Here is a 12701-nt window from a genome sequence, read left to right as displayed (position 1 = left end):
TAGTGCTCGGCTTACAACCACAATTGAGCCCAAAATTTCCTCTGCTAAGCAAGGCAGTTGTTAAATTAGTTTTGTCCCCTTTTATGACCTGTCTTGCCACCATTGTTAAGTGAATCACTGCAGTTATTAAATTAGTAATATGGTTGATAAGTGAATCTGGCTTCCGCATTGACTTTGCATTATGAAACTGTCTATAAATCTAATTGCTATTGCTAGCAGAAAGTGAATGCTCCATCCTAGAAAGTTACTATCAGACTCCTTGTCTCCTAAACTGGAAGCAATCAAACTTTTGCCCCATTTTACAGCCTTTCTTGCCACAGTTAAGTTAGTCACACGGTTGTTAAGAGAACCTGGCTTCCCCTTTGACTTTGCTTGTCAGAAAGTCACAAAAAGAGATTGGGTCACTCCTGTGCACTGAAATCGTCATAAATATGAACCAGTTGCTAAGCATCTGAATTTTGATCATGCGACCACGGGGATGCTGCAAAGGTGTTGTAAGTGTCGTTGTAACCTCAAAATGGTCACTATATGAACTGTTGGAACTTGAAGACTATCCATTGGTACATCTTGAACTGCCTAGATCAGTGTTTCTCAAATTTGGCAGCTTTAAGATGTATGGACTTCAATTCCCAGAATTCCCCAGCCAGCTCGGGGAGCTCGAAGCTTAAAGTCGCTGAGCTTGAAAAATACTGCTGTAGAGCAGCCTTTCTCAACTTGAAGATGGCTGGACTTCAACTCCCAGAATTCCCATGTTTGGCTCAGGAATTCAGCCAGCCACGTTTGGCTCAGGAATTCTGGGAGTTGAAGTCCACAAGTCATAAGGGGGCCACCTTTCCCTACCTCTGAGGCAGATCATTGCAGTTAATCCTACTATCTTTATAGAATTAACCCTAAAATGAAGAATAGGAAACTGGAAATAAATGTAGTTGACTTGATAAAGGGGAAAACATCACCCTCCCCAATCTTCTCTGCCCATTGCTCCATGCCAGGTATTTTCCCAGCTACGTACATATGGAAACTTGTTTTAGTGTTGTTTTATGCAAATCTGAGACAGTGTTACACCTACAGTGATGGGAATCTATTTGGAGGCAATTTACTTGCAGATTTTATCTGCTGCATTCAGACATTTAACACCATGTCACTCATTTGGTGCTGCTGGCAATGTTCACTTTAGGGATTTGGAAAGGTGACTTTTATGAAGTTGTGGAATGGTCCTATTTTGTGTGTGTATGTGTGTGTGTGTGTGTGTGTGTACACGTTCACTATTTTGACAGGTCTTTGGAGATGGAAACTTCAAACAAAGTAGGATTCTTACTACTTCCTTAACATTTTAAACACACACACACACATACACACACACACCTGGCTAAGATTTTAAAAATGAAATTTTCCTTCCAGGAGGCAACCTCAGGTCCCCAGCCTGTCACTCTACTAAATGAGTACTGTATTTTTCGGAGTATAAGAAGCACCTCCACCCGCCCCCCGAAGAACCTAGAAATGTTCCAATATTTCAGGGGTTGCCACAAAGAAGAAGGGTTCAAATTATTCTCCAGAGCACCTGAAGGTAGAACAAGAAGCAATGGATGGAAACTAGTCAAGGAGAGAAGCAACTTAGAACTGAGGAGGAATTTCCTGACAGTTAGAACAATTAATCAGTGGACAGAAGTTGCCTCCAGAAGTTGTGAGTGCCCCAACACTGGGAGTCTTTAGGAAGATGTTGGATAGCCATTTGTCTGAAACGGTATAGGGTTTCCTGCCTAGGCAGGGGGTTGGACTAGAAGACCTCCAAGGTCCCTTCCAATTCTGCTATTGTATTGTAATGTTGATGTGTCTTATGCACCAAATACAGCCATTTTTAGCCTCCCAAAGCCTCATCCCCACCTCCCATTTTTGCAAAAAATGGGCCATGTTTTGCAGAAAGTGAGGGTTTTTTGCCTTACCCCAGCCTACTGAAGCCTGCCGAGTGCTGCTGGGGGATGAGGGAAGGCAAAAACCTCTTTTTCTTACTTACCTCTTCGAAATCTTGGTGCGTCTTCTATTCCGGTGCGTCTTATAGTCTGAAAAATATGGTTGTTCATCCTGTCCAAGGGAGGAAACTTTTCTACCTGTTCCAACAAGTCTTGCCCAGCCCTTTTGAGGAGCTCACGAAGGGAAACATGATGCCAGTTTCTCAGAGGGTGTTATTGTTGGTGTTTTTCGTTGCTGGCGCTTGTTCGTGATTAGAAATAGTACTAATAAGCACCTTTTAACTTACAGAATCATAAAAGACCACGGACTAATCAATCTCAGAAAATTTCAGAGTAAGTACTTGAAGTCGTTGATCTTAATGTCATGTTGCCTCTTTAAAAACAGTGCCACGGCGTTCACCCTTTAACTACGGCGGGTGCTTTATGTAGTTGTGTCTGCGATAAATGAAAGGCAAGTCGGAGGATTCTGGGGCAGGAAAACATCTGTCCCTCTACATCTGTTATGTTACTGAAGCAGACACAGGTGAGAAGTCTCTGAATAGAATGGAATTCTTGAGAATAAAACTCTTTATTGGCCAAGTGTGATTGGACACACAAGGAATTTGTCTTTGGTGCATAAGCTCTCAGTGTACATAAAAAAATACATTCATCAAGAATCATCAGATGCAACACTTAGTGATAGTCAAGGTTACTAATAAGTTATCAAATTGTATTAGGCAACAAATAACAATATAAATGGAAAGATACAAGCAACATGGTTATAGTCATAAGTGAGAGGAGATGGGTGATAGGAACAATGAGAAAATTAATAGTAATGCAGAGTTAGTAAATAAACCAGACAGTTATAGAGATGCGAATGAGAGAGTCAATAATTCCTCTGTAGAACTGTATCAGCAGCTCCTTGGCCAGTTTGAGCTTTCTCTGGGAGCTCCCATGTAAAAACATTTCCGTTTTTTAAAATGTGCAATACCGGTAATCCTCAACTTACGACCACAATTAAGCCCCAAATTTCTGTTGCTAAGTGAGACAGCAGTTAAGTGAGTTTTGCCCCATTTTACGGCCTTTCTTGCCCTTACAGGTAGTCCTCGACTTACGACCACAGTCAAGCCCAGAGTTTATTTTGCTAAGTGAGAAATTTGTTAAGTGGGTCTTGTCCCATTTTACGACTTTTCTTGCCACATTTGTTAACTGAATCACTGCCGTTGTTAAATTAGTAACGTGGTTGTTAAGTGATTCTGACTTCCCCAATGAGCTTGCTTGTCAGAAGATCACAAAAGATAGTCCAATGACCCCTGGATACTGCAGCCGTCATAAACCTGAACCAGTTGTCAAGCATCCAAATGTCAATCACATGACCATGGGGATGCTACAGTATGGGAAATGGTCCTAAGTCACTTTATTCAGTGCTATTGGAACTTTGAATGGTTCAATAAACGAACTGTTGTAAATCGAGAATTGCCTGTATTGTTGAATTAATCATTGCAGTTGTTAAGTTGGTAAACATGGTTGTTAAGTGAATCTGGCTTCCCCATTGTTTTTGCTTATCAGAAGGTCATAAAAAGTGGTCACATTACTCTGGGACACTGCAACCGTCATAAATGCGAGCCAGTTGCTAAGCACGTGAATTTTGATCACCTGACCATGGAGATGCTGCAGTGATTATAAGTGTGAAAAATAGTTATAAGCCCCTTTTTTCAGTGCTGTTGTAACGGCCATTAAATGAACTGTTGTAAGTTGAGGACTACCATTATTTTTAAAAGGTGCAGCGTTCCTTGCCACTGGCAAAGCTATGATCTATGAAGTTTCTTCTGGAAACCGGTGTGTGTATTTCCACTTTCCAGCAAAAACTGGCCCGTAGAAAATTCTGCTCTGCTTAACGACTGCCATGTTTGCTTAACTGTTGCAACAAAAGTTCATAAAATCAGGTTGGGCGTATTGCTTTCCCACTTTCCGACCATCTAGACTTACGACCGTAATAGCCAGGCTCGAATTTTTGTCCTTAGTTGAGGACAATCCGTAAAGGAGAAGGCAGTGTTGGCTGCTTCCGTCTGATCCTCGCATCATGGAATGCGTTACGAATTCTGGGGTTGCAGCCTGAATCAGGAGTGTCTTCAGACATCTTCGCTGCTATCAAATGGTGGCAGCCTCCATCTTGACTTTTTTGACAACCTCTCCGCCCACACACACAAACACACCCGTCTCATCTTAGCATCGTGATGGCGTACCTTTGGCACGTGTGCCACAGGTGGCACGTGGAGCCATCTTTGCGGGCACGTGAGTCGTTGCCCTATGTCAGCTCCAGCGCGCATGCACATGCCGGCCAGCTAATCTTCAGTCTCTCCAGAGAGCCGGGGAAAAGTCGTTTTCACCCTCCACAGGTTCCAGGAAAGCCTCTGGAGCCTGGAAAGGTTGAAAAACAGGCCTACTGGCCCAACCTGAAGTTTGGAAACGGACTGTTTCCGGCTTCCGGAGAACCTCAAGGGGGGCATGGGAAGGCTGTTTTCACCCTCCCAGGCTCCAGAGGCTTTCCTGGAGCCTGGGGAGGGCGAAAACAACTCCCCCCCCCCCCAAGAAGCCCTCTGGAAGCCAGAAACAATCTGTTTCCGAACTTCCATTAGGCCTGTTTTTCAATCTCCCAGGCTCCGGAGGCTTTCCTGGAGCCTGGGGAGGGCAAAAACGGCCTACCCTGGCTCCTGGAGGAAATATCAAGTTCAGCTTGGCGGTGAGTAGTGCACCGGTAGTGCGGCGCACATGAGGGGGAGCCTTGGGGGGGGGGGTTGTGCGCACATGCGCATGTGGGGGGCACATTGCATTATGGGTGCTGGCACACACTCGTGCTATTGAACTTTCACGCTTGCATTTTTGGCACCCAACAACAAAAAGGTTAGCCATCATTGTCTTAGTTTAGTTTAGTTTAGTTTAGTTTAGTTTAGTTTAGTTTAGTTTATTGTATTTATATGCCGCCCTTTTCCCCCGAAGGGGGACTCAGGGCGGCTCACAACTCAACCAGGGAAGGGGGATACAGACAAAAAGTTTAAAAAACAAAGCATAGCAATACATAATTTAAAACACAACAGTCATACCATTCGAGACCGGGGGGCAACAGCTCTTTAGCCCCAGGCCTGTTGGAACAGCCAGGTTTTAAGGGCTGTGCGGAAGGCCTGGAGGGTGGTGAGGGTTCGAATCTCCACGGGGAGTTCGTTCCAGAGGGTCGGAGCAGCCACAGAGAAGGCTCTCCTCCGGGTAGTCGCCAGTCGACACTGGCCGGCGGATGGAATTCGGAGGAGGCCTAATCTGTGGGATCTAATCGGTCTAGTGGAGGTAATTGGCAGCAGGCGGTCTCTCAAGTCTTAGCAGGACAGCTGGGAAAACAGGACTTCAGGATCACATGGTTGACTCAATCTACATTTCCTTCTTTGTTTTCCAGTTCTGGAAAGAAGATACCCCAAGAAAATTCAAGATCTCTATGACAGCATGAGGCGCTTTGCGAGAATATTAGGACCAACGGAACACGATAAATTCATAGAGAGCCATGCCCGTAAGGTTTCCTTATTCATATTTATTTACGTAGGAGCTCTTCACTGGTGAATGGCCCAAGCATGAATGTAAAACCCGTCTAAGTGCATTTGATGTAGAATTGCTGCGTTTCTTTCCAGGAAGAAAAAACAGCTTGTCCTCGACTTACGACCACAATGGAGCCCAAACATTCGTGTTCTTAAGTGAGATGTTGGTTAAGCGAGCTTTGCCCCATTATACAACTTTTCTTGCCACCGTTGTTAAGTGAATCACTGCAGTTGATAAGTTAGTAGTCCGGTTGTTAAGTGAATCTGGCTTCCCCATTGACACCCTTTTGTGTCTCAAAAGGTCGTAAAAGCTGATCACGTGACCCCAGGAATTTGCATCCGTCATGTATATGAGCCAGTTGCCAAGCATCTGAATTTTGATCCCATGTTTATGGGGATGTTGCAGCGCACGTAAGTGTGAAAAATGGTCATAAGTCACTTCCAGTTCTGTCGTAACTTTGGTCACTAAGCGAACTGTTTTAAATTGAGGACTGCCTGTAACTTTTTGGCAATTTATGATCTGTTATGGGAGAAGGATGTAAGGTAGGAACTTCGCTAAGTTTAAAAAGTGTAGAAAAAAACGTGTTGTAATGTACAGACTGACAGAAATGTATTTGCTTTTGTCTTCATTTTATTGTTTTTGCTAAACCATTTATATTTATTCATTAAATTGGTTTGCCATCCATCTCCCTCTAAGGCAACTCTACCTGTCATAGAATATTTCAATAAGTCAACATGTTTTGTAAAAGGGATAAAATAACCATGTTAAAACATTTAAAATCAAACTAAAATGGATAAGGAATAAATACAGGTGCTCTTCGATTTCCAACAATTCGTTTAGTGACCGTTTGAAGTTATAACAGCATTGAAAAAAGTGACTTATGACCATTTTTCACACTTAGCGACCATTACAGCATCCCCATGGTCAGATGCCTGGTACCTGGCATGTATTTATGACGGTTGCGGCATCCTGGGGTCACATAATCCCCTTTTGCGACCTTCTGACAAGCAGTGGGAAAATCATGTTGCTAATTTAACAACTGCAGTGATTCACTGAACAACTGTTGCAAGAAAGGTTGTAAAATGGGACAACATTCACTTAACAAATGTCTCATTTAGCAACAAAAATGTTGGGCTCAATTGTGGTCATAAATTAGGACTAGCTGTATAATACAATTGGAAATTTCTCCATGGTTCCTAGGAAGGAAGAGTGGATCATTTATTTTATCTTCTTTTGTTTGATGAGTCTGTTTATAACATTGTTTAGCCCTTCAATTATAAAATACGTTGACTAGAATGGGTATTATTACTATGCAGCTGCTTTGGATGGATTTTAGCAGAGAAAATAAGTATGTAAATAAAATACTAGCCTGTGTGATCAACACACAGCTTCCTTTTTAAACCGCCCCTAAATAAAAGCAGTAATCATCTTGTCAGATAATGGTTGTTTAGAAGTTAAACAATTTTATTTTTCTTTTCCTGAAACAAAATACCACGTGTAACAGTTCTGGGCTCCGTTTCCCAAACAGCGCAATGGGTTTTTAAAGACTTGATGCAGACACACTGAGTATTGGAATAAGCCCAATTCAATTAGAGAAATTAAACACATTGATCTCTCCTCTTTAATAAGGAAAGTAAGAACAAAAGCCTCATCCTTGTGTCTTTAAAAAAAGAAGTTTCTGGGCTCTACCCACCACAATAATATTTAATACATAAACTAATTTGGAGGTCTTTTTACTCCAGTCTCGGAGTAAATTTTCCAGTGAAATGTCCCTCAGTCAAAATTCTCATTCCCCGGTGGCAAGAATTGCCTTTGCCCAGAAATGGAAAAACAAATTAATTCCAAGCGAAGATGAAATAATAAGAAAGGTTATGGATTGTGCTGAAATGGACAAACAAACTAAAGAAATCCAGGGAAAAGAAGAATCTGAATTCTACCAGATATGGGATAAATGGTATAGGTGGATGGAGGAAAGAAACAAGGATCAAGGAAGGAATATAACAAAACTCAAAAAATAATAGTTATGAGTAAAATAAGAGGGTTAAGAATGGTGAAATCCAAATGAAATATAATAGAAGGGGAAATAATATAAGGTAAGCGGTATCGATTGATGATTGCTATTAGAAAGAACAGGAAGCTCCTGTTCGTATTGTATTGTGTAAATGTGGTGTGCGTCTTAGGTTTTGTGTGTGTGTGTGTATTTTACATGTTTGTTAATAAAAAAAATTAAATAAAAAAAATTCTCATTCCCCATTCAAAACAGATTGATTTGAAACATTTTGCACAAAGTTAGTTCTTTAAGGTAAAGGTAAAGGTTCCCCTCTCACATATGTGCTAGTTGTTCCCGACTCTTGGGGATGGTGCTGCCAAGAATCACTTTGTGGAGGAGGAGGTCAGCATAGAAATTTAATAAATAAAAATAAAATGAGTAAAATATATTTCATTTAAATAAAACTCAGGTTTCCTCTGGAACTCTCAAGTTTCCTCTTTCCGCTCCGTATTCAAAATGGACAGTGATGTGTGTGCATGTATGGTGCAGGTATATATGTATGTCTATAGCATGTGTATATGTGTGTTATGTATGTGTTTGAGGTAGATATACACCAGGGGTCCCCAAACTTGGCAACTTTGAGACTTGTGGATTTCAACTCTCAGAATTCTCCAGCCAGCTATGCTGGCTGGAGAATTCTGGGAGTTGAAGTCCATAAGTCTTAAAGTTGCCAAGTTTGAAGATTCCTGATATACACCTTCAGAGCAGGCAACAGAATTTCATTTTTAATGTGGGCCAGTGTGTTAGCAGTAAAAAAAAAAATGGCAATAAGGTTATCTTATCTTAAAAATCTCCAGGTCCAGTGGTGAAGGTGGTGAGATATGAGTTCTAATTTCCCCTTTGGCTATCAGATCTCCCTGGGTGACTTCATTCTCTCTTAAACCAACTCACTCCAGAGCCAAACTCTCATCCAAGCCTAGTAAAATTATTACAGAGCTTAAGGAAAGAGCCAGATATTTTTTTTAATCATTTTTTTAAAAAAAATCATACTAACTTTTCACTTACTTCTTCATTTTGCTTTTTGGTGAATTTTTTTCAGTGTTTGTTTTATACGTTGTATCTAAATAACCTGTTTTAAATGCAAATAATGATATTTTTTTAAAAAAGCCACAACTTAATGTGTTCTTTATTGCTTTTTTTTTTCATTTCCTATTACTTTAATGGGAACACAGTGGAGTTTGAGCTGCGAACTGAAATCAAACGCCTACAGGAATACAGGATAGCAGGAATCACCAATTTCTGCAGTAAGTATATACTTCTTGTTGTTATCTGCGAAGTCATGTCCAACCCATTGCAACCCCATGGACAACGTTCCTCCAGGCCTTCCTGTCCTCTACCATCCTCTGGAGTCCATTTAAGGTCACGCCGACTGCTTCGGTGACTCCATCCAACCGCCTCCTTCTCTGCCGTCTCCTTCTTCTTTTGCCCTCAGTCTATCCCAGACTCTTCTCCAGGGAGTCCTTCCTTCTCATTAGGTGGCCAAAGCCTTTGAGTTTCCCCTTCAGGATCTGGCCTTCTAAAGAGCAGTCAGGGTGGATCTCCTCTAGGACTGACCGGTTGGATGGCCTTGCAGTCCAAGGGACTCAATGCAGGAGTTTTCTGCTCCAGCACCAGAGTCCAAAGGCCTCCATTCTTTGGCACTCAGCCTTCCTTACGGTCCAACTTTCACAGCCACCCATTGCAACTGGGAAAACCACAGCCTTGACTAGATGCACTTTTGTTGGCTCGGTGATATCCCTGCTAAGTATATACTGGATAGTAGCAATTCAAGTAGTCCTCGACTTACAACCATTTCTTTAGCAACCATTACAAGTTGAAGTGGCACTGTGAAAAGCGACTTAACACTTGCACTTATGGCCATCACAGCATTCCCCACAGTCACGTGATCAAATTTGGGGCCCTTGCCAACCGGCTTGTATATAGAGCAGTTGCAGCATCCTGCAGTCACATGATTTCCATTGTGTGACCTTCTCAGGTGACTTCCAACAAGCAAATGTTGCAATGGGGGAAGCCAGATTTGCTAACCAAACATGTGATTCACTTAACAACTGGGGTGATTCATGTAACTGTGACAAAAAAGTAATAAAATTGAGGGCACCTCACTTAATCGTTGCTTAGCAACAGAAGTGTGGGCTCCAATTGTGGTTGTAAATGCTACCTGTAGTAGTAGCAAAAATTATTGTTTAGTGTGTGCTCATAAGTTTAGTACAGGTAGTCTTTGCTTACTGATTGCTTCAGTTAGTGACCTTTCATAGTTATAGGAGTGTAAAAAATGAAATTGCGACTATATGATTCACACATATTCCGGACCCTTCCCACTCTCTCGGCCTTCCGTAAGGCCACTAAAACCTGGCTGTTCCGGCAGGCCTGGGGCTGTTGACCCCAAAATATGGTCCAGCCCCACTTGGAATGGAGTGCATGGTGTGTTTTTAAATCTATCTTTTCTTTCTTCTATTCCTTTTGATTTATTTGTATTGTTAGCCGCCCGGAGTCCTACGGGATTGAGCGGCATATAAATGTTATTAAAATTTGAAACTTTGAAACATATACGGCATCCACTGCATCCTCCCGCAGTTACATAATTGCCATTGGCACACCTCGCTGATTTGTGACAGAGTTAATAAAGATTTTTTTTTGTCCTTTAATGATCCCCTAATCCAGAGGTGGGTTCCTACCGGTTCGGCTGAGTAAGTAGTAACTCGGCAAGCCACACCCCCGAACCGTGGGCGCCGCCATTTTGTTTTTTGCTTCTGTGCATGTATTTAGTATTTTTTTTTTTTTTAGTATTTTATTAGGATTTATAGGCCGCCCTTTTCCCTGAGGGGACTCAGGGCGGCTTACAATCATTAGGGAGGGGGTGCAATTCAAAAATAGACAGTATGTGAACAAAGTAAAATAATAAAAACACAACTTGCATTCAACACTCAACACTCGGGTGGGGCAAATTAGAAGCTTATCCCCAGGCCTGTTGGGATAGCCAGGTCTTGAGGGCTGTGCGGAAGGCCTGGACGGTGGTGAGGGTGTGAATCTCGATGGGGAGGTCATTCCACAGGGTCGGAGCTGCAACAGAAAAGGCTCTCCTCCGTGTAGTCGCCAGTCGACATTGACTGGCGGATGGGATTCGGAGGAGGCCCAGTCTGTGCGATCTTATCGGTCGGAGAGAGGTAATCGGCAGAAGGCGGTCTCTCAAGTGCAAAAGCAGTTTCTTTTACTACTGCGCATGCAAGCGCGCCCGTGCCCGAAGCACATCCCTGAGCGAACCGGCAATAGCAGAAGCCCGGAACCCACCCCTGCAGTAATCCCTTGCATCGGAGTGGAGTTGGGGCAGCTGAATGGAGCTTAGTGTTTACTGGCCGGATGCCCTTCCTGTTGCCAATGTAGAGTTCGCAGCAGATGTGCCCAGAGAGAGAGAAATATCTGCCTCTACCTAGGATCAAACTCACAGCCTCTTGATTGTGAGGAGGGAGCTCCACCTCTAGGCCACCGCACCACTCCAAACAAAGTTAATAAAGATGATGGAAGCAAATTTGTAAATTGTAATCATGATGCTTTGCTTGGCGACTACAGCGGGATTTGGACGACTTTCCACAGCCAACTCATCATGGGCAACTTAGCGCAGGACAAGTTGCCACGGCCAACTCACCACGAGACCACTTGCTGCGGGACAATTTCACAATTCCATTTAATTATTTAAAGTAAATAAAAATTATTTTAATTTTTGCCCTTCCCATTTCATTTCTGCCCCTCCTGTGGCATCCTTTCTTTAATGATTCTATTCCACCATTTCTTTGATAATTAGTGTTGTTCTTGTCGTGCGGCGAAGTGGCCGTTTGTGAGTTGGCCACAATGGAAAGGAAAGCGAGGGCATTAGCCCTTGCAGCCACGTGATTTCCCACTTAGTGATCAAGTGGCTGGTCTCAATTAAGAGCATTAAGCGAGGACTACCCGCATAGATGAATTTGCCTGTGGTCTGTTCCGTTGTGTTGTTACCCCTAAATGAGAATCGCCAACGTGAGTTTTGAAACCTATACTATTAGTGACAAAGGCTCAAGTCATTATAATTGATGAAGAACCAGCCTTCTGCAAAGAAGGCGGATGCTTAGGGGATGCCCCAGATGGCAGCTGCTAAATTCTGCAGCAGTGACCAATTCACCTGAGAACAAGGCTGGCTGAGTCACAAATCCATGTGAGTCCTTTCATCAGGCAATACAGTAACTATGTGCTCTGTCATTAAGAGTGCAGCTTCCTGCTAGGGAAAGAAAAATGACCTCCTGTCAGCGGTGCCCAACATTTGTCAATATGAGAGATTTCAAACCAGCCATTCAGGATCCCCAGCTAAATCTTGATTGTACAGTATGTTTTTTTTCTTTCATGTTGGAAGTACTGACGTCTTCTGTGGCTGGAGGATTTGCTGTTGACATCACTTTTGCCCGGGTGTGTGTGTGTGTATGTCAATTGGAGGCTCCTTTCATATCCCCGTAAAGTGTTACCCATTAATTTACTCGTGGTCACCTGCTTTCAAAGTGCTGGGTTGGAAGGAGCCGAGGTGGCGCAGTGGTTAGAGTGCAGCACTGCAGGCTACTTCAGCTGACTGCAGTTCGGCTGTTCAAATCTCACCGGCTCAGGGTTGACTCAGCCTTCCATCCTTCCGAGGTGGGTAAAATGAGGACCCAGATTGTTGTTGGGGGCGATATGCTGACTCTGTAAACCGCTTAGAGAGGGCTGAAAGCCCTACGAAGCGGTATATAAGTCGAACTGCTATTGCTATAGGAGCTGGAGCATGTGACGGGAGCTCACCCCTCCCTGCAGCAGCAACAGGTCTCAAACGCAAGCCTATCGACCAGCAGCCCAGTTTTCTAACCTCGTGAGCCACTTTGCTGCCATCTATAGTAAACTAATCTATAGCACGGGGTCTCAAACTCGCCATCTCACGTTGCTGTCAGGTGATGTTTGGTGAGGTTTTTCCCATTTGCGGTGCTGAGGCAGGCATGGCCTGTGGCGCGATGCATCCTGCCCGTGGGCCGCCAGTTTGACACCCCTTACCTATAGGAACGAACCCTGGATTCATTTCAATCTCAAACTGGAAAAAAAAAAAATCAGAAATCAGTGAGTAGAATGGA

At 43.2% G+C, this 12701-nt stretch overlaps 1 protein-coding gene across 1 annotated transcript in view; it reads left to right on the top strand.

Moving 5' to 3' along the window:
• The window catches only part of TADA2A (transcriptional adaptor 2A), a 72130-nt gene that overhangs the window by 34079 nt on the left and 25350 nt on the right, over positions 1-12701 (top strand). Inside the window, exons 10-12 of the mRNA XM_032216906.1 lie at positions 2257-2300; positions 5395-5505; positions 8754-8825. Of these exons, the coding sequence (XP_032072797.1) occupies positions 2257-2300; positions 5395-5505; positions 8754-8825 (227 nt within the window). The remainder of the gene's footprint in view (positions 1-2256; positions 2301-5394; positions 5506-8753; positions 8826-12701) is intronic.

Source organism: Thamnophis elegans, chromosome 4, assembly GCF_009769535.1.
Source record: "Thamnophis elegans isolate rThaEle1 chromosome 4, rThaEle1.pri, whole genome shotgun sequence".
Taxonomy (NCBI): Eukaryota; Metazoa; Chordata; class Lepidosauria; order Squamata; family Colubridae; genus Thamnophis; species Thamnophis elegans.
The sequence above is the reverse complement of the archived record's forward strand: the minus strand, read 5'-3'. Positions and strand labels throughout refer to the sequence as shown.